Source organism: Pinus tabuliformis, chromosome 3_1 (assembly GCF_031772625.1).
Source record: "Pinus tabuliformis cultivar Carrire ecotype Pingquan chromosome 3_1, CPIR1, whole genome shotgun sequence".
Taxonomy (NCBI): Eukaryota; Viridiplantae; Streptophyta; class Pinopsida; order Pinales; family Pinaceae; genus Pinus; species Pinus tabuliformis.
Window position 1 is genome coordinate 948,471,990 of NC_142301.1, and position 26,177 is coordinate 948,498,166.

A 26,177-nucleotide genomic window follows, 5' to 3' on the forward strand; every position below is an offset into this window, starting at 1 on the left:
TTTTTAATGTTAATTTCATCCTAGGTTCTAAATATTATATGATTTCTTGCCACTTCCCTTGTTGTCATGTTGTGTACTCTAAAAAAATGGTCGTTGCCTGCCTCTTTGAATTTGATACTTCACCTTTCCCCAACACATTCTACAATTTCATAAGTATCCTTTCAATGTATTATAATATTTGAAACTTAGTTCCATGCTTTCTTTACGAACACCTTTCTCTGGTGTGTCACTGTGTAGTCTAATTCTTTCCTTCATCATTAGCATCATTTTCTGCCTCCAAAATGTTTCCCTTGGATTGTCTTGGGTATTAATCCATAGCTCCTTAAATGAAACACTTAGATGAGTTATAATTTATAACTCAGTTTTTGCTTCCATTTTCCACATGTCCATTGTTTTGAGTTGATTCTTCTTACCATCAAAACATTTTTCCTCCTCGCTTGATACAAAAAAATAAAACCAATCATTTGTGCGCTCTTTTATTGTAGAATTTTTTTTTGAACTCTTGAACCTTGCTAACATATCCTTTTTCTTAGGTTGTACCCAACTTCACTATCAATTCTTCCAATTTCCCAAACAACACCTTGATTTTCATTTCCTTTTCTTTGTCATCAAAATTAGTTTACATTCTGCAACTTGACATCTTCTAGAATTCTAGTTTCCTTTAACAATATACTGGGTAAGAGTTGTAAAAAATCTTCTTCCTTCATTCCAAGTCCCATCTTTGCAAAAGTAAACATACTAACAAAAGTCCATTAAGGTTATGTTGGAAATACATCACTAATGAGAGGGCCCGTGAATTGGTAGTGATAGTGATCATATCCATTTTAACTTTTTTCCAAGTTATTAAAAAATCTCTACGCAACAAATGATCAGTGGATTTGAGCATGTAAACAACATTAAATAATCAACATAAGCATCATATCAAGGATGCACATAGAAAACAAGATTTTATGGTGGAAACCCTCTAAGGGGAGAAAAGCTATCCTAATACTTTGTTTCTTTCTTTTCTTATTATTCTTATATATCTTTTACATAGTTTAGTTGGCTACTACAAGTAAGGATCCACCACCCCTAAAACAATTTGATGGCCACTACTAGCCAGGAATGCCCAACTCCCAATCAAATTTTTTCTATCCACTACCAGTTAGAAATCCCCAACTTCCTATCTTCGCAAGCCACCACTTACCAAAGGCCCCAACCTCCTCAAGATCTAAGGACCACCATTTCATTCATTTTCATACTTGACCCAAACATAACCATTAATATAAACTTCTCGTAACCAATTCTTTTCCCAATACATAATAACACTCTTTTTGATCATGCAAACTCTACTCAACATCATTATCTCTGCCCCACCATCTCACTCACAAGCCCAATGGCCAAACACATTCATGAGTACCATACCTACACTAATTCTCTAATCAATATACATATCAACAAACTGCCAAGCCCTAGTAACATATATAAATATACAAGACACACTTACTTAGCCATGAATACATAAACAAACCTCACAAACTTTGTCCATATTCATCAATACTACATAAACAAACCAAACAAACTTTGTCTATGTTCATCAATACATCTTTGTTGGCTCAAACACACTCTAATATACAACTTTTAACATATATACTATAATTCGCTCTCTCACTTAGCATATATAACTCTGAAAAACCTCAAGAGTAGTATAAATAGGACTTTGACAGAGTACTTCTAACAAAATATGACATTACAGGATTTTCTACAACACACACTTAGTCATGCTTTCAATCTCACTTTTTAAAGCAACATACAAAAACAGTATATAATGATACAACCTCACTTATTCTTGATCGTAAAATATTGTCTTTGTGATGAACGTACAACAATTTGATTGACAATTCTCTGTCCATTAAGAATGGACTCTACAAGTTCACAAATGTAGGCATCATCACAATGATCCCTAAAAGACATATAATCCTTGATCCAATGCTCAAATAAGGCTCAATGCACTCTTATTGATGTATCAATCTCTTCAAGATATCTAATCCCTAATCCAAGAGTAAAAAAATCTCAACGCAAACTTTCTACTGATGTGGTGATCTCTGCCATCACACTCCTATACCTTAATCAATCTGCTAGCACTACATCATTGATTTGGTGAATGCATTTATTCCAATCACTCTCTTTCTCTACACAAAAAATCCATGGCACTCTATGTTTGACATTTACAAATAATCACATACTATTCAATGGTCGAACAAACACTCACTAATCAGCCTCATTTAACCCTTAATCATGTTCACAAGAACTTGAGCTTTACTTCATACACAATTTACCAAAACTCACACATTGTAATGTTAATAATGATCGCACAACAAGATATTTGTAAATTATTTGCACGGAGGATCACCAAACCACTATGAAGTCTTCGACACATTCACATCTCTTGTGGCCAGATCATCATACTCAGACCGAAATAATGCATGAGCAAAATGAGCACATTAACAAGCAATAACCAGATCAATTATTAACACAATGATTAAACATTAAATCATTACCAAAATAGACAACGCATTTACACTTATGTGGAGAGTAGATCAACTTAATTAAACTCATCACATTTCTTTGTGACTAATCAGATTTCTTAGACCCAATCAGTACACAACACTAAATATTTCATTGCATTCATTCTCATTTTGGATCAGATTGAGAACAATTCAACATGAACATTGATGCTAAAACCTTGGGAAATTACAATGGTTAAGGCCCGAGTTTTTCCCTTTGCACATCCCGTCAACAGTGCAACTATATAAAAAATGGTAGATTATGTTGTGGGCGCCCAGTGGCAATCCTATGCCACTTTCTCGGTGTCACTATCTGACTGTCCCAGGCCTGCGGCTGTCTCTATTACTATGTAAATTGAAATTATCTCTTCACAGAACTACTACCAAAATTCTTCAACACATACTCAAGTACCTGTACACCATGTTAACACCTTCAATCACATTTGAAGTACCTGTAGCGTTAATAATGAATTAGGACCATGATCCACCACTAGGTTGAGATCAATGGAAATATGTGAACCTGCCATAATGCCAACTGGCAGTCTGTGAATTGGCATACTATGAACCACGGTCTATGGAATAAAAAACTATAGCAATTGTTGTGAGCGCAGAGTGGCAAGCTTGTGCCACTTATTCAGTGACGCTTTGTTACTACCTGAAGCTTGTGAAATTATGTATTACTAAGTAAATTTCAATCCTCTCTGCCTAGAATTGCTTCCAAATTCTTCAACACGTCTTCAAGTACCTATACAACATGTGAACACGTTGAATCACCTATGAAGCACTTGTAGTATCAACAATTCATCAGTAGCACAATCCCCCAACTAGTTGACATCAACGACAACATGTCAACCTGCCATAATGCCAAGATGCTGGAATAATGGAAAGAATAAATTCCAGCTTTCCCCTGGATCATATACAGTCCTTGACAGAGGCTCAAATTCTTATGCTTTCGTGGCCTTTCTCTTCTCTTGTACCCTAACAAAAACATATTCCCTTCTTCAAAGTCTCTTTCTCTCATCTTTTGGTTGAATGTTACTTTAATTATTTCCTATTTTTTATATATTTGTTAAAAATAAAGACAGTTAGATTCATGTAAGTCTAAAGTGGATCAATTCTTACATATACTACATTCTTTTATATCATGAGCCATTGTATAAATTGAATAATAGGTCATTGGAATGAATAGGGAACTTGGATTCAAATCCATATACAAGTTCAGAGTTATTTTTTTCAATAAAAGTATTAACAATATTACTATCAACCCATAATGCATAGTTCATCTTTTCATCTCAACTCTTTCTATATTTACCCACAATTTTCTTAACAATGTTTATGATATTGTTATTGTTGGATTCTTCCAATCCATTTCCTTGTAGGTAAAAATTAGAAAAGTGTAATATCACGATCCCATATTTAAAGGAAAACTTGGCTAGGGAGATTGATTTAAATTCTTTAACATCATCTATTGTAATCTTGGTTGAGGTTACAAATCTTGTAATTATTTTATCTTTAAGAAAATTCATGATGTCCATCTTGTGAAATAATATGTGGTAGTCAAACTCCATTAATATCCATCACTAGAATTATATTTCAATTCCTTGATAATAGCTTAGCCCCATTATTGAAAAGGTACTTCAATTTTGACAAATTTCAAGGAAAATATGGGGAGTTGCTTATTTCCTATGAAAAATTAACATGGTTGACAATATCTAACATCTTTATGAGTATCAACAAAAGTTGTGACAATAATGTGCCACCCTTAAAAATTTTGCATCCGGTAGTTGACACAATAAAATGTCCCCTAAAATATCCAAAACAATATTTTTATTAGATTTTTAGTTTCTCCTCTATTGATGCATTTGAGTTTTATTTCATTAAGAATTTTGCAACCAATATCATATTGAGTTTTGCAAATTTTCATTTCTTTCAACTTCGATGTCATTTTTCTATGATCAATTAAGTGAGGATATGTGGGTACATTTTTCAAATAATGGATGATATTAGACTACCACTCATCATTTTCTAATTCACTCAAAATAGCACAAACTTTATCATCTCATCCTATTTCAGAATCCTTTTTATTTCATTAATATTTTTTCTAATCCTTTTCCATTAACAATTTTCCTTGCTCTAAGATTAAGGGAAAATTCTTGAATCGTTAAAACCTATTTACCCCTAGTCCCTAAGAAATCTTGTTGTGTTAACACATAATAAATGACAAGATGAGGGATATATGCCATGATTTCATTATTCCCAACATTAGCTCAAAAAACTTCAAATATTTTACAAATTTATAGGCTTGTTTCTCAATGATAATATATATCAATTCTGCATCTTGGAACTTTACTCATAAGTTCAGTAGATTTCTCATTCCTTTTGTCATATTTTTTGTAGAATCATTTCATCCATAGTTTATTTTGATGTAAATGAACCAATATTAATAATAAAATATTGAGAGTAATATAGAACAATCGTTGGTTGTGTGTTATATTCTTTCTACGACTAGCGCCACACATTAAGTGGGGGGATATAGAGGGGGCGTTAGTCCCCCCTTTGTTGCAGCAGGCATAGCGAGGGGGTGACAACCCTCCCTGTCAGGGTGTTTGAGGGGGGTGGTAGCCCCCGTATATGGGGTCCACGGAAGTGCCCCAAGATTTTTTTCTTTGGACCCTATATTAGTGGACGAACCTACCTATGGTTTTGTGCATCAGTTTTGCACTTGATTTTGGGCATGATGGTTTTATGCCGATGGTATCTTGTAGATCTGGTCAAGGGAACTTCGGTTACATTCTAATACAGGATTAATGGATTGGGTTTTATGAATGCTTCGATACGTATATATATGTGATGTAACATTGAAAGGAATATATTGAAAAATCAATATGGTAGTCTTAGTTTTGAGATATAGGGGAAAATCTTTGTGTACATCCTATTTATGTTTTTCTCTATTGTATATTTTTTGTTTTTAAGAATTTCTTTGCAAGCAATTTTTGTACAAGGTTAAAATGTACATTTGGTATCATAGTTATTTTGGCTTCAAGGGGATGCCTTTTCTATTGAGGGGTTTTGCTCGCCCTTGTGGTAGACCCTGTTCAATGGGAGACCTGTGGGATTGATTCTTGCCGTGAAAGAGGATGGGGAGTACTGGAAAGATAGACATTGAGAAATTTAATGGTTAGAGTTTTGAGTTGTGAAAATTGAAGATGGAGGATCTCCTGGTGGATAAAGATTAGTGGATCGTGGTAGATCTCGGCACTAAACCAACGACGATGTCTGATGAAAATTGGGGGAAGTTGGATAAGAAAGAAAATAGCACAATACAGTTGTGTATTGTAGATTCAATATTATTTAATGTATAAAGGGAAGCTACGTTGAAGGCTTTGTAGGACATGTTAAGGACTTTATACCAATCTAAGTCTCTGGTGAACAAACTGTTCCTACGGAAAAAGATATATAACCTAATGATGAAGGATGGAGACATGGTGACAAAGCATATGAATGCCTTTAATAATATGGTAAGTCAGTTGTTATCTATTAATATTAAAATTTTAGACAAAGATAAGTGCATGAGTTTTCTTTTTTCTCTGTCATATTCATGGAATACTTTGGTTGTTGCAATAGGTAGCAATACAACTACCTTGAAGTTTGATGAAATATTCTCATCCTTGTTGTCGAAGGAGATGAGAGAAAAATATGGAAGGACAAAATGGAGATGCCTTGTCATACGAGGACGGTCCTAGAACATAAATAAAAATAAGCCCTTGAGTGGGAGATATAAATCTAGAGGGAGATCTAAGTCTCCTGGAAAGCCTGTAAAGGTGTGTTGGAAATGTGGAAAGGAAGGGCACCTCAAAAAGTACTGTAGATCTAAAGCTCCCGAGAAAGGAAAGGGATATGATGATGCTCCTTATGCAGAGGAAAAAACAACCTCAGATGAAGGTGGGGATGTGTTCTTGGCTTCTTCTTCAAGTACACATGTAAATCATGAGGCATGGTTGATTGAATTAGGTGCATCTACGAGTATGAGAAATATGAAGGTGGTGATGCCTTCTTAAGAGATTACAGGAAGGCTAGAATCATTGGACGCGGAAAATTCAAGTTGAAGATACAAGGTGGAATGATTAGAACACTTCCAAGTGTTCTGCATATTCCTGCAGTGGCCATAAATTTGATTTATGTAAGCAAGATGGATGACACAAGTGTAAAAACAATGTTCAAGAAATATACATGTAAGATGGTTCAGGGAGCACTGATATTGATGTAGGGAGTTTAGTTTGGAACTCTATACAAGCTTTTGGGTAATAATTTTATTGATGGGGCCAACAGTTCTGTGGTTCCTGAAAGTGGAGCAGAAAATATAGTGGTATTTGGAGAAAAGACCAGGCTATGGCATCAAAGGCTTGGACATATTGTAGAGAAGTGCCTTCGAATAATTCATTGTAATGGTATGGTAGAAGGTATGTCTAATTTCCCTCTGGATTTGATTTTTGTGAACATTGTGTATATGGGAAGCAGAATCAGGTGATTTTCCCCTTTGTTGCTAAAACGGCGAAATGAATATTAGAGCTTGTGCACAGTGATGCGTTTGGACCTGTGTTGGTTCTATCACTAGGTAAGTCTATGTACTCTGTATCATTTATAGATGACTTCTCAAGTAATACATGGATATATTTCCTCATGAAGAAATCTGAAGTCTTTGGCAAGTTTAAAGAATTTAGGCTCTCATGGAAAACCAGATAGAGAAAGAGATAAAGCTGCTAAGGAAAGATAATGGTGGATAGTTTTGCAAGAAGGAATTCGAAGAGTTTTGTAATAAGTGTGGTATAGCATGACAAAATACTTCTCCATACACACCTCAACAAAATGGATTTACATAAAGAATGAATAGGACGTTGATGGAAAAGTCATGAAGCATCCACAGTGGTGCCAAGTTATGACATGAATTTTGGGCAGAGGCAGTGGAGACTACATGTTGCTTGTTCAACAGATCATATTCATCATCTTTGGAGGATAAGTCTCCATGTGAGGTAAGGAGTAGTAAGAAACCCCATCTTTCACATCTGAGGGTATTTGACTGTGATGCATATGTATATGTTCCAAAGGAGAAAAGAACCAAGTTGGATAGTAAATTGAAAATGTGCATATTTATTGGGTATAAGGATGGTTTAAAAATTTATAAGCTTTGGAACATAGAAAAAAGGAAGGTTTTGTACAACTGAAATGTGGTGTTTATAGAGGTGAAATATGTAATTAAGCATGAATTCCTACCAAAGGAACCTGAGAAGATAGAGTTTGAGGTAAAGGAGGAAGAATCAGACTCTACAACAGAAGAGGAATACGAAGATGAAGTGCTGGAAAATCTAGCTTTGAGAAGACCAGTTCAAGAAAGAAGATAGCCAAAAAGGTATAGTCCATCTTCTTTATATTCAAATTTGTCTTTATCTATTGCTGATGATGATCCAAAAACTATGAGGGAGGCAGTAGATTCAGAGGATGGAAAACTCTGGAAAGTGGCCATTGTTGATGAGATGGCATTTTCGCACAAAAAAGAGGCTTGGGAACTGGTGGAGTTGCTGACTGGAAGGAAAACCATTGGAATAAAATGCGTGTTTAAGAAGAAAATGAATGCAGAAGGAAAGGTGGAGAAATACAAAGCTCTGTTGGTAACGAAAGGTTATTCCCAGGTTCTGAGAATTGATTTTTATGCAAGGTAACTCTATTTGTGCTTTTATTTGTTATTGTTGCTTTTGATTTTGAGGTAGCATAGATGGATGTGAAGACAACATTCCTTCACAGGGAGCTGGAAGAAGAGATCTACATGAACTAGCTTGAAGACTTTTCGGTGAAGGGAAAGAAAGAACTCGTATACCTGATAAAAATGTCTTTGTATGGGTTAAAAGAGCCACCAAGTATGTGGTATCAGAAATTTGATGCATTTATATGGGAACTTGGCTTCACTAAAAGCAAAGCGGATCACTATGTGTAATTTAAATTAATCGGTGATTATGTTATTTATTTGATCTTCTATGTGGATGATCTCTTGCTAATTGGAAATGACAAAGAAATTATCCAAGATCTGAAGACCGAAGTTTCCTCCAAATTTGGCATGAAGGATCTAGGTGCTGCAAAATATATTTTTTGCATGGAAATCAGGAAAAGAGGAAGCTCTGGTTAAACCGGAGGAAGTATGTCGAAACAATATTGCAGAGGTTTAATATGTAGGATAATAAAACAATGAAGGTTGGTATTCCTATAGGCGTAAAGTTTTCTATTGCACAGTGTCCCAAGACACAAGAAGAGGAAGAGGACATGTCTGGTGTCCCATATGCAGTGTAGTCGGTAGCATGATATATGGAATGGTCTGTACTAGACTAGACATTGCACATGCAATGGGAGTATTGAGCAGGTTTATGTCAAAAAATGGGGAGGAGCATTGGACAATAGTGAAGTGGTTTTTCATGTATTTTCATGGCACTAGTGATTATGGTTTGTGCTACCAATGAAGACTAGGATTGGATAGAGTTTTGGACATTCGTGGCTTTGTTGATGCATGATCAGCTGGAGATATGGATCATGGAATATCTACAAGTGGGTAAGTGTTTAATCTATTTGGAGGTGCGGTCAATTCTATGAACAAGAGATAGTTTCTAGTGACACTTTCAACTATAGAGGTAGAACACATGGCAGCCACACATGCAAGCAAGGAAGAAATTTGGTTGTAGAGATTGTGTTCAAGTATGGGGTTCATACAACGAGCTATAAGGATACGTTGTGACAACCAAAGTGTAATTTTCTTGTGAAATAACCCTACTTATCATTCAAAGACAAAGCACATTGATGTTCAGTATCACTTTGTTAGGGATATGGTTGCGGATAAAAAGGTGTTGTTAGTAAAGGTGGAGACTTTGAACAACACTGTAGATGCATTGATGAAGTCTGTGAGTACTAAGAAGTTTTATTGGTGTAGAGAAACAATGGGAATTTCTTGGGTGGAATAATGACTAAGCTCTCAGGTGACCCCCTCTGTGGAAAGAAAACAACAAGTGGGAGAATTTTCAGTGTGTGTTATATTATTTCAACGACTAGCCCCACACATGAAGCAGGGGGTTAGAGGGGGGCCGTTAGTGCCCCCTTCATTGCATCCAACACAGCTCGGCGGTCATGGGGGGGTGAAGACCCCCCCTATTGGGGGCTCTAGGGGGGCGTAGCGCCCCTTTATGGGGTCTAGGGTAGTACCTTGGGAAAAAAAAATTTGGACCCTATATTAGGTGGTCAGACCTACCTATGGTTTTGTGCATGGGTTTTGCACATAGTTTTGGGAATAATGGTTTTCTGCCCATGGTATCTTGTAGATCCGGTCAAGGGAACTATGGTTATGGTCTAATCCAGGGTTAATGGATTGGGGTTTATGAATGCTTTGGCATTTATATATATGTGTTGTAGCATTGAAAGGAATATAAATAAAAATAAATCTAGTAGTCTTAGTTTTGGGATCAAGTGGAAAATCTTTGTGTATATCTATTTTGTGTTTCTCGCCATTGTATATTTTCTATTTTTAAGAATTCGTTTGCAGGTAATTTCTATATAGGGTTAAAACCTCCACCAACCATGGTAGGAATAGATATAAAATTTTCACTTATATCTTCAAAATATGTCTTATTTGCTTCATTCTATACAAGCTCAACATATTTTTTTAACAAAACATTCATAGGTTTAATGACTTCTGCAAAATTTGTGATAAATATTCTTATGAATTTATCTTACCGAAGATACATCATAAATCTTTCCTATATTTCAGGAGGTGTATTGTTTGAATAGACTTGATTCTTTCAATATTTATGGAAATACCATCCTTAGACACAATGCATATTAGCAATTTCTCTCCATCAAACCCAAATATTAACTTCTTAGGATTATGGAAAAATCCAGACTTCCTACATTAATGAAATTTTTTTTTTTAAGTGTTGTATATGTGAATCCCTCGCTTTGAAAGATACATTCATATCATCTTGATATATGTCTACTTAAGTCTTTAATGGTGAAGCCCATGACTATTTGAAAAGTTGAACTAGAATTTAAGAGGCCAAAAGACTTTCTTCAATATCTATAAATTTTCCATGGAACATTAAAGTTTGTTTTTAATTGATTTTCTCTTTGACAAAAACTTGGTTATATCCTTAAAAACACCATGTATCATTGACAACATTCTAGCCCCACTGACTGCAAAATTTTTCCTTGTTTGGAAGGGGATACTTATCTTTAAGAAAAGCTTGATTGAAGCCCCTAAAATCAACAAACAACCCAATATCATCTATCTTTTTCTAACCTGCCAAAAGGTTATTACCCATGAAGAAGATCTATTGGGAATGATAATCTTTTTGTCGAGCATCTTTTGTAAAGAAAAAATGATGAGAGGTGTTAGTTTTGGATTTAAATGTCACAAATTATCTCTAATAATTTTAACATATGGGAATGGTGTGTTGGATTATGTATTTTCTATAGAAATTTAGGTCTTGATAAGACCAAGAAAAATCATGTTTGTATTCATGTAATAAATGCTTAAGGTATTTTCATTGATTATTAGTATTTATTTTACCTACCTTAATTATTTGAGGAATTGATTTCGAGATAATATTGATTTCAATTTATTTTCATATCAATCAATTATTGATTCCTTCTTACACATATCACATCTATTGAAAATATTTTTTAAGGGGAGCATTCTTTTAGGAAGGAAATCATCAAGAAGGTATTCAAATTTCAAGTCTTCAAATTTATTTGGTATTTTGAGAATTCCTTTACACTATGTCAAAAAGAAATATTTTATGTATCATCACTAAAACACGATAGTGCTCAATGTTATCTATTACAACTAGTCTAACAAATACTTTCATACTACATTTTCCATACATAATATTTTTTTTACGTTGTAATATGGACGAAGCAATAAATAATGAGTCAAATAAGGCCTTTCTTTCTCTATGTATATCCTATATAGAAAAAGTCTCAAAAATTTCTATGGTTTCCCATACAACATTTCTATAGCTTCTAAGCTTCTCATTTTTGGTACTAATTTTTTTCTTAATCTAGGATATAATTAGATCAATATCACCAACAATATAAAAAATTACATTCTTAAAAATATTCGAAGAAAATATTAAAAATCTAAAATTTTCTATCCAAAGAAATATCAAGTTCTAAATTAAGAGTTTCATATTTTACAACATTGTTGGTACATTCAAACTAAATTCTATAGGAAAATAATTTGCAAAGCTCGGTTGGTGAAAGTAGGATTATGAGAATAATAAGCCATATTTTAGAGCAAGCCCCATCAAAATACATAGTCAAAACTTTATTCAAATCATCCTCAATAGAGATCGAATTAATGAGGATTCTGAAATTTCCAATTTATTTATCTTCCAATTTTTCATCATCCAAGGAAATGTTTTATTCTTCAACTCAAATCCTCTTAGCTATTTTCTTATATATCAAGACAAAATATTTCAATCCTACTAAAACTTACCATAAAAAAAAGCCCTTTTGATAATACCAGCTAGTTTTCCTTATCTTATATAAAACCATGCCCCAAGAGTTTGGAATATCTATAAAGACTACATCCATTTATATGAATATTCTATGGTGGAATTCTATATATACTAGTAAAACCTTGATTATGGAGTAAACATTAATATCCTGTAAATAAATAACACAAACATTTTTATATAGACAACTAATTTACAATCCCAATTGTTTCATATTTTTAGCAACATTACTGTAGTAGAATCCCTTCAATCCCCATTACATTACAATTATGGAGAGGGAAACCATTAAACAATAATGTTATGAATAATGGGGATGACTCTCATGATTCTTTTTTGTATATAAGATGATAGTAAGATAAATTTCATCAAAAGCAAGAGGGATTGAAATATCCTTGGTGCAATCATTTTTGTTCCATCAAGAAAGTAATTGTAGGAGAAGGGTTATGTAAGAGAACTTGATCTCCCATTTGTAGCATACTTATTTTTTTGGCAATGACATTATGTGTCTTAGGTATTTGGGGAGTCTATTATTAGGTAATTTTTTTTGCACTTATCACAAAGTCGTTATAAGGATTGATCACATTTATAGTACCAATGGTGGGTTTATTCATGAAAATATTTTCCTCATTATTGAAAGCATGTTCCCGTGATTGGAAAATAGTATCGATATTTATTGCTAAAGGAAAAAGTAAAATATTCTTTAAATACTTAAATATAGTTTAAAAATATGAAATTGCATTGAATTGTTTCTAGATCCATAGGATTTTTATTTTCATAAAGATTTCAAACCAACATATGTGGCTCATCATCAGGATGAATGTAAGAATAATGGGAAAGTTTAATCCACTATATATATATATATATATATATATATATATATATATATAACCTGAAGGATAAACCTAAAGATAGAATGAGAAAGAGGGACATGAAGAAGAATTAAAAACCAAAGAAACCCTAAAATACTTAAATTAAAGGTAATATGTAGATATTGAATGATAGTTAATAGTATGTTTCTTTTTTCAATTATTAATATAATATATTATATTAAGAGGTATAACATTTCATAATATTATATAAATAATATATGACTCACAATAAACTTTTATATTTTATAATAACATATAAATACTATATTAAATACCACATATTTTATTTAAAAGAGGAAAGGGGAGGGCTTAGTAGGAGATAGATCTAGAGGTTAATGTGGGAATCCAGTTCACACTAATTTTGCAACCTTCACCTCTGTTAATATTGTTAAGGCTCTTACCTTTTTGGATGGCTTTATAGATTTTCTATGATCATAATGATCAATATTGTCAAGGATGTATTTATTTTCTATTGGAATTTGGTGGTCATTGATGTCAACCCAAGCGTGCCAGAAGAAATCTTTCTTTCGTTGAGGAAATTGATTTGGGAAGAACAATATTTTTTCTTACAACACCATATTCCTTTCATATCATTTTCATGAAGATTCCAACTATAGGTGGCACAACCCATAACTCCTCATGGTTGAGGAGATATGCCTAATGAAAATTGGAACCCAATTGTGTGGTCATGATCCCCTAAATAAGATGATAAGAGAAGCTTGTTGATTGGTTTATTGATGGCATTTATTAACCAAAAATTTCAATTAAATTATGATGGGCCTATTAAATCTTGTTATTTGGACTATCCCAACCCAATTTAGCCCATAAATAAAGCTTGTTAATTATGACAAATTTGGAGGTTAAGTGGCACTTAAATGTTGGCTCCAAATTTTAAAAATTCAATTTCAAATTACAAGGTTGGCTTCCATGGAATAAGGCCATGTTATCCCCTCTAGAAGTCCCCTCCATCACTATATATTTGAGCTCAGACTTCTCCATATGGGAATTAATCTATCACACATTCATCTATCTATTGTTCTGATTTCCTATGGCCTTGTATAGTCACGCATATCTGAGGGAGTGAGGCCATGTTTTTAAAGAAGTTCATGGTATATTTTCCTTGTGATTTTCTTTGGTTTGTGAAGATATTTAAGGACTAATTGAGGGAAAATATAAGCTAAATTCATTGGTTCTGTGGGAAAATTCATATTTTTTCTATGTGCATATATTTTCCACCTAAGAAGGTTTATTTTGGAGGCTTTCACTAGGACTTCTGTGGATGTTTTTCTATAGTATATTTGGTCTCTTCTAAAGAAAACTATGGCACCCACTTTTGAGACTATTCTAAGGCTATTGGAATTACTATTTAGATATGTTCTAAAGAAATTTTTTCATCCCTCTAGATTTAGCATTCCCATGGTTGAGGCCTACTTGTTGAATTCCTTCATATCTTTATGGAAACTACGAAAAGTTCCTATGTCATTTACTCAATGATATGAAAAAAATGATGCCACTTTAACGGTTATTATGAAGCTCTTGTGGCCCTAATCCAAAGGTTTCATGTAGCTTCCTTGGGAATCATTTTCATACATATATCGACACTCTTAAGGCCTATTCCATTTCATAATTCGGCATCCTTTTGATATTGATTTTGTGGAGAATTTCGGACTACTTGTGAGTTCAACTCTGACTGAGCTAGATCTCTATATAAGGGAATAATTTTGGGAAATTTATGACCCAAACTAGGGATGGATTATTAGTAAATTCATGTTCATTCTAGTCTAATTACTTCTGGACTGTGTAAGGTAAAAATGAAAATTCTTCTAAAGAATTGATTTTGTAGCTAAGGTTGAAGTGTTGTAAGATTGTTTTAGTATTAGTTGAGTCTAGAGAGAGGGTGTGCAGAGAGCTATGGTGATTCAAGGGTGTCTTGGGTTAATCCTTGAGTGAAAATTGTTAATGTTTTAGAGGAAATTTTTTGACTATGATTAAGGGTTGAATAGGACCATATTCAGGGAAAACGTTGAAGAAATCAATGGCACACTTTTCATTAGCCTACATGAGGTATGTTTGGTCAATTTTTTGTTTTATTATAAATTCATTATCAAGGTAAGAATTGGACAGTAGACTTTGAGGCATATTAAATACAATATATCAAGTAAAGGTGAAGGATTTTGATTGAAGGAAACATCAAGTACTGCAATAAAAGGTAGGAGCTATCATTATGTTATATCTTACTATACTATCAATTGATATCTATGATTCATAAAAGCTTGTACAAGAATCATTTATCTATATAAGGAACTTTTCTAAAGTTTGGCCATTGAAGTAGTTTTTGCATCTAATGCATCAACTGTAAGGGTTTCATTTAATACCATTGTAATTTGTTCATTGTCCCTGGTATGGGATCCAAAATTATTTTTATAGTGGTTGGGTCATGCAAGGTAAGAGATTGAAGTCTACCTCAGATTGGAGCTTGAAAATACTTCACGTTTGTAGGGTGTTGAAGCATCCTTTTCATTGCAGCTAATAAAACTAGGGTGTTAAAGTGTCCTTCTAGTTGGAGTTGATTAACCAAGGTGTTAGAGAATCCTTTTAGAAATTGAGGCTTCATAATAAATTGAATGATGTTATAGAGTACTAGGATGTTGGAGCTTCCCTTTCAACTGGAGCTGAGAAATATTGTACTTATAAATGATATTAAAGCATTTAGTGGTTTTTCTCCGACAAGGGTTTCCACTTAAAATATATTCTGTAATGCTCTTATGATGTGTTGATGATTTATGTTTGGTTTTATTTTAATTCTTTTAAATTTAATAATTAACTAATTGAAGTGAAATCCTCTAAGTATTTCCAACATCTTCAATGCCATGTTCAAGATGGAACAATTTAATGTTCATTTATTTTCAGGGATGAACTCTACCAAGCTATCAAATTTATGGTTGAAAATATTTTCTTCCTCTAAAAATATGGCCACTACATCTATTTTATGCTCTCATATTTTAATCAGAAACATCACAAAATATTTCCAAGTCTTGATGTCTTTATCTAAAAGGATTTGACACCAAGCCTCTGCATTGTTGTCTAGGGATAAATAAAATAATATCATCATCATCATCATATCTTAGGTTATATGTATTTTTCGGTAAGAAAGACATGCCATACTAAAATAGTAGAAATGTTACTTAACTACGTTGGTATTATTTCCACAGAATATTGGCAACATTACTTTAAATTCCTCAGCCATTTTATTGGCATGACCTTGTATACTTACCATATCAATAGGTTTGAAGATATGTTGATCCAATCGTTTGATATCGATTATATTAGCAAGTTTTTGAAATACAATACCATTTGAATGGAAAGGTTTCTTAGATAATCTTTGATATGTGATAATAGTGTTATATTCTAAAATTTATAAACTCATATGTGGAGTCACCATATGAGTAAACTAGAGTAGGTTTTGAGATATACTAATCAAGAAAAAGGTTGAAGCATAGATTTAATATCTTGAGAAGAAAGACTCAACTCCTCACTAGTGATGGGACTAAAAATGTTACCGTAAAATATATCAAATCAATGCAAATTACCTAATGGGGAAACTTAAATTGAGTGCAACAATGGGAGTGTTACCATTTTCACCTTAGCAACAACTCACCTCATTTCACTGATGTATGAAATCCAACACAAGGAAGGATTCACTAGTTGATATTAAGGGTCATGTTACCGAATTACCTTAAACTAAATCCTCAATTCCACAGAGGATAAGAAGCATTGAAATTAGAGTTCAAGGTGGATCGAATAGAAACCTTAGGATTTGAGTTACAAAAGCTCATATGGCTCAATAAAAAGGCTCAAATAGGTTCCAAAGCATACACAATCTAGAAATTACACTTGGCTAACATATGCCATCCATTTAAATAAATAAACAAACAACAATACAATAGTTTATGATAGTAATAAAACTAGCCCCAGAATATATGATAAAAAGGTGGAACATGATGGATACAATAACGAGTAAATAACAAAATAAGAGAATAAATTAGAACAAATTTTTTGTTGTTAGAATATCATAATCCCTAGACATCGTACCTATATTGGGAATGGAAAATGAAAGTAAAATAACAAATTTTCTTTTCCAATTAACTGTAAGAAACCCCCAACCCTAGGACAATAACATCCAATACTGTTAATGCTAAAAATGTATGATTTTTTCTTTAAATAAACATTTAATTATCATAGATTAAGTAAATAAAATATTTTTTAAGGATTTAAAGATTGGCACAAAATATAATACTATTTTCTTTCTTAATATAGGGCTAATTGAATCTACAAGTATTAATATTTAGAATAACACACTGGATTTGGATTCAAAGGAATAAGGGAGACAGTTTAGTGTCCTTCAATCCTCTAACCCTAACATACTTCTATATTTTTATACAAATAAAGTGAAGGAGCTAACGCTATATCACCATAAGGGAACTTAATGAAATCCTTCTTCGAGGAGAATTTAGAGATAAATAAAACATTGACAAAATGTTGATGAATAGTTAATAACCCTAAGTCTTTGATAAAAGGAAATATTGGAGGAAGATAACTTAGATAGCATAGAATAAATCATTAAATGTCACCAATATTCATCCATGAAAATAGAACCATCCACAAAGAATCTCCCAAAAGAAAATTTCTTAATTAGTGATCCATAACACACAAGAGTGAAAATACAACATCAAATATAAATGATCTACAAGTGTCTTAATGATCTGAGGAGGTGAATTTCTCCCCTATACATATGAGGTGAACCAAGTGATTTGATCCTCTAATTAGGATAAAAGCCCCTAAGAGTATAAATTCCATGATATAGGGTGGGTATGTTATTAAGATAACAACCAATGATAGCATCTATCATATTTATTAAAAATAGCCTAAAATAGTTGACACATGTGAGTAAAGCCCCTTCCAAATGGTGACAACATCCTCCAAAGTGATGTTTCTCCATGCAAAGTGGGAATATGTGGAGAAAATGGCATGTATCATTCCCTTAAATCATATATCATCACCTAGGAGTGGTGCTTCATCATTAGAATTAGCCCTTTCAAGACCAATATCATCCTCCAAGGTCAACATCATCATCAAATTTAGTGCTAGTGTGATGCCCTTGTGTTAGGGTATAGTTTCATCAATCTAGAAGGTGTCAAATTCCCTTTGCAGGGGTCCAAAGTCATCATCATAGGAAATTGTCCTCAAAATTTACCTAGCATCCTATAGCAATTTCCTTATTTCATCTATGAAATAGGTGGAGCATCAACTATTAAGTGCTACAGAAGCATATTCGTCATCCTTCAATGGATCCTATCTACACCTAGAGTATTATCTAGAACATATTGAAGAAATCAAGTGAGGTCAACATTATGGATAAAATAATATTAGGAACATACATATGGACCATATTTAATATGAGATACATCAAATTACATCACACTAGTTTTCATGTTCAAATGTCTCACTATCTTATGACTATATACAGTTTGTCAGATTTAGATACGGGAGGGTGTATGTCGCTATTAGGTACCTCCAAATTGAAGGGGAGGAATAGTTCCTAGGAAAATTGTTTCAAATGACAAGTGTAAATGATAAATATTAGGATCTTCAGTTTCCATCATGAAGGATTTGATAGTCTTATACTAGGAAATGTAAAACCATCAGCCATGATCTTCTCTATAGAAAGAGTGCTTAGTTTCTTTAGTTACCTTCCCTCATGTTTTCTTTTCCGTACCCATTTTTTATCCTTTTTTCTTTCTTTGATTGACTCATTTAACAAGTTTTGTTGATTATCATGCAATAATGATGATATAACCCTTTGATTATGGTAAATTTATCGCTTCATAAGGGTCAAGACTTTTTTCTTTCTTTGATTGACTCATTTAACAAGTTTTGTTGATTATCATGCAATAATGATGATATAACCCTTTGATTATGGTAAATTTATCGCTTCATAAGGGTCAAGATGTTCTTTTAAAAGTTCCTTTAACTTTTTTAGGAATACAATACACGTGGAACGTATGGGTGAGAAGATATACAAGAAGGGGTAGAGCTCTCGCATAATTGGCTTCTTATTTGCTTTAAATCACTTACCATTCTTTTTCATTCTAACTTCTTCCCTATGATGATTCTTTTTTCTTTACTACATTAACCTCATGCATTTCCATTCCCTTCTTCTCATAGGATGAATTATATAGGCAACTAGTATAATTGACTAACAACATCCAATCAAGTTATAGGCATAGGAGTAATTAAGTTATGGGAAATATTAAGTATGAATATGCTACACATGATACCACAATCAAAACCCTTATTGTGCACCTCCTAAATAGCTAAAGAAAGGCCCTAACTAAGGTCACATTGTAATACAAGAAAATGATAAGCACCAAGGTGAAATGACGAATTATTATACGTTCTAAGAATCAAGATCTATTATCTAGTGTCAAACAATAACCCATACTAGAGTGCCAAAAGCACTAAATGAAAATCCTCATATGTAAAAATGGTTCATGTAACTCATAATAGATGACCCCACCTTCATCAATGAATATGTTAGTAAAGTAGACAAGATAACCAAATAGTGGCCATGAGGAATCTAAGGATAGTATACGTGAACTGTATGAGGTTTTAAGCTAGAAATCTACATCTTAGAAGAAAAATTTTGTCTTTTGGTTACTGATGTATATTTATGGGTAAGAGACAACATTACAAAGTATTATGTACAAAGGATGAGTAATGAATTTGTAACCATTGTTGGAGAAGAATAATAAACACCTCAACATTTTATTGAATCTTCTTAGGCTCAATAACTTTGAACAAGTCATTGAACCAATGGAGAAGTCCTTAGTAGAGTTATTTATAGACCTCTAGGTGGGATATAAGTGTCATGAGTAATTTACCTAAATTTGAAATGGGCTTTGACGAATAAACATGGCAATGTGAAAAAATAAACATAATCCCTAATCTAATGATCTCAAGCTCAACTTCCATGAACAACACTTACAAACCACAACATGAGACCTCCACAATGAGAATTTAACATCCATGTTAAATATAAGCACCAGTATGAGGTCATGGGCATCATGTATGTCTTTTTGGTGCTTTACTATAATCAGATGAAGGGAAATTTTATCTAATTCTAAACCTTGCTTCTTGAGCTCAAGCACCATGTATGAGCCATGAAACTAAACAACATAATTTTTTTAGGGATCATTCACCTCTAAATGGTATATGATCGTTATAACTAGGTTAGTTTTCAACCAAGAATGGACTTGAATGTCTAACAAAGGTTACCGGAGGAAAATAAAGGCCATGTTCCCTAAATGAATCTTCTCAAGTTTAAGTTTCATGAATAATACCAATAACCCAAGAGGCTTCTTAGGAAAACTAATGCAATGATCCGTGAACAACCACATAGTACCCCTATAAGGTATCTCAATCTTAGTGGAAAAATATAAATATCATGAAAAAAACACAACCTAATCCCCAAATAGAAATGTATCTCAATCTCATGCCAATCATGGTTCTCAAAGACATGATTAGGGTTTTTTAGCATTTCAGTGAGATACGAGTGCCATGAGTAGGTTTTGTCTAAAGGAAACATTTCTCAATATGTAAACATGGTCAAGGAGGAATCAAGGGGATTAAAAACCAAATAAAACTTATAGAGCTGAAGAACCATAAATATGGAAGGAAAACACTTGGGCCTTATAGATAGCTTCTTGCATTCAACCACCATTAATAAAACTTGAAAACCACACAATAAGCCCTTTCAAAGGGGTAATTCGCATTAGAGATGGATATGGATACCACTATGAGGTTCTGCATACCAAGGATGGATCACAGGGCCTTAAACATGGTCAAGAAAGGAAAATAAGTGCATTGGGATATTCTTGGATCTTCTTAGGCTCAAGAGATTTGAAGAAAACGTTCAACCTACACATGAGTCCTTTGTAGGGGTTATTTGCATGCCTTCAAGTGTATAAATACATCATGAGTAGGCTTTGTATTGTTGAAATGGGTTCCAATTCCGAACTATTGTTAAGGGGTAAAGAAGGCCCATAACCCCTAAATAATTAAACCTCCTTGAGCTCAAGCACCATCAAGAACACCTAAAAACAATGACACAAAGCCTATTTAGGAAGTATTTGGCATCCATGTTAAAGAAGATAATGCATAACTATAGCAGCCTAGATTCACAAGGGAAGATTAAGGTCATTCCTAACTCTAGCAAATTCATGAAAATACTATGCAAGTTCATCTTTAAGTAGAGCATGCTAGATGCAACTCTTTGGATTTGAACAAAAACTTAGCAAATTTATCTCAAACCAAAGCACCTCAACCTCTTTCCAAGACTTTTGTGCTCTTAGGATAAATAATAGAATTGATAAGAATAGCATTTAACCCAAAAAAATATAACACTACAAACATACATAATTTGAAGACCTATTGTACTAAACATAATTGGACATTAATAACATGATAAAGTAAAGTGACCATTAGAAAACTTTAACACCATGTTATATTTTATCTCATATTTTCACTAAAAACTATCAAAATTAATTAATTTTTTAAAATAAAATTTTATAATTCTGTATTATAAATAAAATAAAAAATTAATATAAAAGAATATATATATATATATATATATATATATATATATATATTTGTAAATCACAATGAAACTAAATATCATTTTCTTATAAATTATATTTATATTTATATTATAATATTCCAAAATTAAAATATACAGTTATAAATTATATTTATATTTATATTATAATATTCTGAACTTAAAATATACAGTTTTATATACATGAGAATAAATAAATGTTAAATTGATTTTTGTTTATCTAAAAAGTGTTCACAGAATTTTTATATTTATATTTATATTATAATATTCCAAACTTAAAATATACAGTTTTATATATATGGGATTAAATAACTGTTAACAAAATTTGATTTTGGTTTATGTGAAAAGTGTTGACAGAACTATTGAGAGATATAAGAAGACACAAACGAAGGAGATACGATGCAAACCAATTACACAGTCAAGTGCAGAGGTATTGACGTTTGGATTTCTTTTCAGCATATATTTCTCTACACGTTTTGTTTCCCTTATATATGTAAAAGAAAGAGAATTGGCGTTTAAAATATACATATTTCAAATTGGGGCATTTAAATAAATATAAATCTTTAAATTTTTTTAATTTTAACATTTCAAAACATTCAAAGAATTTTTAAATGATGCAGTTTGGTTTCCTAAATGCATTTTAATTTCACAGTTTTGGCAAAATGACGCTCAAAAATTAAGACGAGAAATTGACATGCTAGCCAATACTAACAGGTTTGTACTTAACTATAGCTCATTAAGCACCTTTGATAACATATTTTAATCTGAATATTAAACGTTTTTAGAGTATAACATCTTTATAATGTTTAACGCTTTGCAATAAAGTTTTATCATAGATTTTTTAATTATAAGTTTTGATGTTATCGATGTAGGAATTTAATGGGAGAGAGCCTTTCATCATTAGATAGGAAGGAACTCGACGAACTTGAAGTTCGACTTGGGAGAGGAATTCATCGTGTCCGATCCAAAAAGGTGATATAATATATGCAGGTTTTTTTATTTGGGCACCTTTGCAATATTTCAATATATCAGTGCAATAAATTGAAATGATATTTGATCATCGTTCTCATTTGGATATGTTAAATACCAATTTCTTTTTAATACTCAGAGAGAAATGTTACTTCAAGAGATCGAGGCTACCCAACAGAGGGTATGATACATCTTTAACCAAATCAATTATTAACATCATAAACACTTCGATTTTTTAATTTTTCATCATATAGTTTAGATCTCATTTCTATGTCGTGGTTATAACTGGAGTGGGATTTTGCGATTACTGTTATAACACTTAAACAATGTTCCTGTTTTGAATCAAATCGTTAGAAATCATATGTCATTTTATGATTTACAGGAGCAAATGTTGATTGCAGAAAATCAATTCCTGCATAACCAGGTATATCCTCATAATATAATAATTCATCTATTATTATTTATACATTGTTCAGTATTAACTCATTAATATTGTTTAATTTTTAGATAAGAGAGTTCCAAATTGCGAATGGAAGTAATGGGAGTACAGTGTTGCATTTTTATAAGGAGCCACTTCCTCAACTGCATATCTAAGATTTTCTTGAAGGAAATTTGGTTGAGATCAGCGCAAACAACGGTATTAAATATGACTAAGGGGTTCTCTCACCTGAATTTTCTGTACAAAATATATATTTGAAGTGTTAGTTATTCTGATTTATTTTTACAATGTATAGGGGTGTATACTGAATATGACTAGCCGTGTAGGTGACAGATCGTTTTCAAACGAGTTGTAAAATTGTACATTATATGAATCTGGTAAACCATGGGGTGTGTTTGTGGAAATAATGGAGGAAAAAACTGAAAGAATAAAATGGTTAATTTGAATTAGTTAATAGTTAGAAATAATTAATTCCTACTTGCCTATGGTTGTAATTTTGAGTTTGTTCCTACATAATAGGAATTTAGTTTCTCCTAGTTTATTGTGTGGTTGAGAGAATCTCTCAACCACACTACTGTACGTCTAAGATAGAATTCCTATATTAAGACTATTGCTTGTATAAATATGTGTGTAAATTTCCTTATTAATATAATATAGAATATATCGCTGTGTGTTATTTTATCTTGGTATCAGAGCCCTGAGGGCCTGGCCCCTCGTGGGCTTGGCCTCTCCTGGGCCGAGGAAATAAAAAGTATATGTATTTGTTTATATTTGTCCATCGACTATGGTGCTACGATATTTAACGTTGTCCTGTGTAAATAGAGGCCACGCTGCCGGTTTATGAAACAGAGGAATCGACCATGGACAGTGCGAGTTTGGAGTTCTGTTTGAGATCTATTGGTGTTGTTAAAGAGCCAACACCTGTTAGAGAAAAATTCTACCGCAGAAAAGTAGCACTAGCTACCCTAATGAGACCACGGAGAAAAAGTCGTTTTCGGGTGGTGTTCTGGCTTCCAGTGAGCGGAGTTTGGAGCGGCGTGTTAATAGTACCTGCTAACAGATCGGTGGTGCCATGGATCTATGTGTTTGTTGGATCATGGTATGGAGGTTGAGGCTGAATTGATCTGGAGGTGTTTATTGATCATATCTGTGTAAACAGATCTTGATCGATCATGCGTATTGATTGCACCTAAATTTGCATGGAGCCTGGAGGTGGAGATTGCCTGGTGTGAGTTGTGTTGAAATCTATGAGGAGCTAGCTTGTAATGCAGAGCCCTCGATCGTAAGATGAGCTCCACCTACGTGGGGGAGATGGTGACTGCCTGAGTACCAGGCGCGTGAGGAAGGTCGGTGAGGGCCTGTCGACTGTACTTATGGCCGTTGCGTCTTTTTTTTGCTTTTGTGGTAGCAGCATTCGATTGCTTCTCATCATTTCTTGAAGACCTTTGATTTCGAACCTAGAAAGATGTCCGGGTTTGTTTTTTTTTTCTTTTTCCTGCGGAGAACCGGGAAATGGCGGGTCCCTAGTAATGACAATGAAGAAGAATTGCATCATTGCTATCGGATTTATCAGTGGGTTCCAGTCTTTACGGCATTGTGGGTTTCGATATTTCAAAGTTCAGGCTTCCAGTCTACTGAGTAGATCGCCTCGGTGTAGAGTGAATTGCTTGTGTCAGTGATGTTTGTTCGGAGGATAAGTTTGTTATGGTGTTGTCTCGGTGGATCCGCATAGATTTTGAGGAGGAGCTGAAGGAAGCATTCCGTGTTCTTTGACAAAGATTAAAATGGTTTTATCTATGCTGCTGAGCAATGCGGAAGTGAAGGCTCCGGGCCAAACCATTCTCAACGTCTGCAAGTCTCTCACTGCTGACGGTGTTGCTAGAGGAGTGTCCTGCTCTGCCGTGGCTCCAGAGTTCCAATTCGATGTAGCAGTGGCAGCGTCCTGCACTCAGTGATTTGAGCCCTGACATGGTTAGCAAATCTGTGGCACAAGAAACTACCAGTATCAGTCAAAGAAGTAGTTTTGGAGGTCACATAAGCCGGAATACAACGGTTCCGCCTCGTTTTTGGCAGGAAACTAATAACAGATTGCATCGTTTGTCAGGGGTGCGGTCGCTTGCGCCAAAATTTGATATATCATCAGGGTTCCCGAGGTCAACGACACGCTCAAAGGTTGTATCATCAACAACTGGTCATATAATGAATGGGCCAAAATGAGTAAAATCCTCTACACGGTTTGCGAATCGGTTTCAGGCAACACCACTTTCAGGGCCACAACATTCTTTCCCCAATCAAGGTGATGGCCTCATCTTCTCCCACAAGAGGCCTACCAAGTCCAACAAGGACACAGCTACCATCGTCGGTGCCTCCAACGAATTCTTTACATGTACATTCCCATAGTACATCGTCAGTGCTTGGTGGATCATATCTGCTAAACTTTGGTGTAGATGTTCGGAAGGGGAAGAAGGGGACGAGCCAGGTAGAAGAGGCCCATCATTTACGTATACTTCACAACAGATTAATGCAATGGTGATTTGTTAATGCCAGAGCAAAAGCTGCCATGAATGCTCAGAAAGTCACAGCTGAGAAATTGCTTTACAATGTCTGGTTCACAACTTCAGAACTGCGAAATTCTGTAATAATAAAGCGAATCAAGGTGCTGGAGGGTGCGAGCTTAAATGCGAGGAAAGACAAAGTCTTTATAGCTGGAATGGTGTTAAGTGTTGCACTTGGGCTTCAGAATTTATCAAATTGCAGAGATAGAGAAATTTGATGCTTTGTTAATCTGAAAGTTATTTCTTTTATTTCTTGGAATTATGGATAAAATTATTGTGCCTTATTGAGCCTAGCTAACTCAATGTAGGTAAAGTTATTTTGTTAGAATTTGCAACCCTAATGAATGACAGGTTAAGCATGGAGTTCCAAGAAGTTATTTGAATAGACAAGGATGCCCAAGATGTGAACAATGAATAGATGAGGTAAAGGAGCATCGACAACGTTTATGGTGGACAACAAAGTAGATGTTTGTTTGAATTAGTGTGGTTTGTGGAATAGACTCCCTGGCATGTTATAAGAAAGTCCAGTTGTTGTAATGGTCATTGTATGTACCCAGAAACTCCAAAATGTGGAATGAAA

The 26,177-nt window shown here is 33.7% G+C and overlaps 1 protein-coding gene across 4 annotated transcripts in view; it reads left to right on the plus strand.

Moving 5' to 3' along the window:
- Nucleotides 1–23,482, plus strand: part of LOC149190912 (agamous-like MADS-box protein MADS1) — a 208,603-nt gene extending 185,121 nt beyond the window's left edge. For 3 of the 4 annotated variants that reach the window (XM_089413470.1, XM_089413468.1, XM_089413469.1), the window contains exons 3-8: nucleotides 21,983–22,064; nucleotides 22,287–22,348; nucleotides 22,507–22,606; nucleotides 22,743–22,784; nucleotides 22,986–23,027; nucleotides 23,111–23,481. In XM_089413470.1, coding sequence (XP_089269596.1) covers nucleotides 21,983–22,064; nucleotides 22,287–22,348; nucleotides 22,507–22,606; nucleotides 22,743–22,784; nucleotides 22,986–23,027; nucleotides 23,111–23,197 — 415 coding nt within the window. In that variant the 3' untranslated portion in view covers nucleotides 23,198–23,481. Of the gene's footprint in view, nucleotides 1–21,982; nucleotides 22,065–22,286; nucleotides 22,349–22,506; nucleotides 22,607–22,742; nucleotides 22,785–22,985; nucleotides 23,028–23,110 lie in introns of all 4 variants that reach the window. The other variant, XM_089413471.1, reaches the window with a different exon arrangement.
- Nucleotides 23,483–26,177: the final 2,695 nt, after the last annotated feature.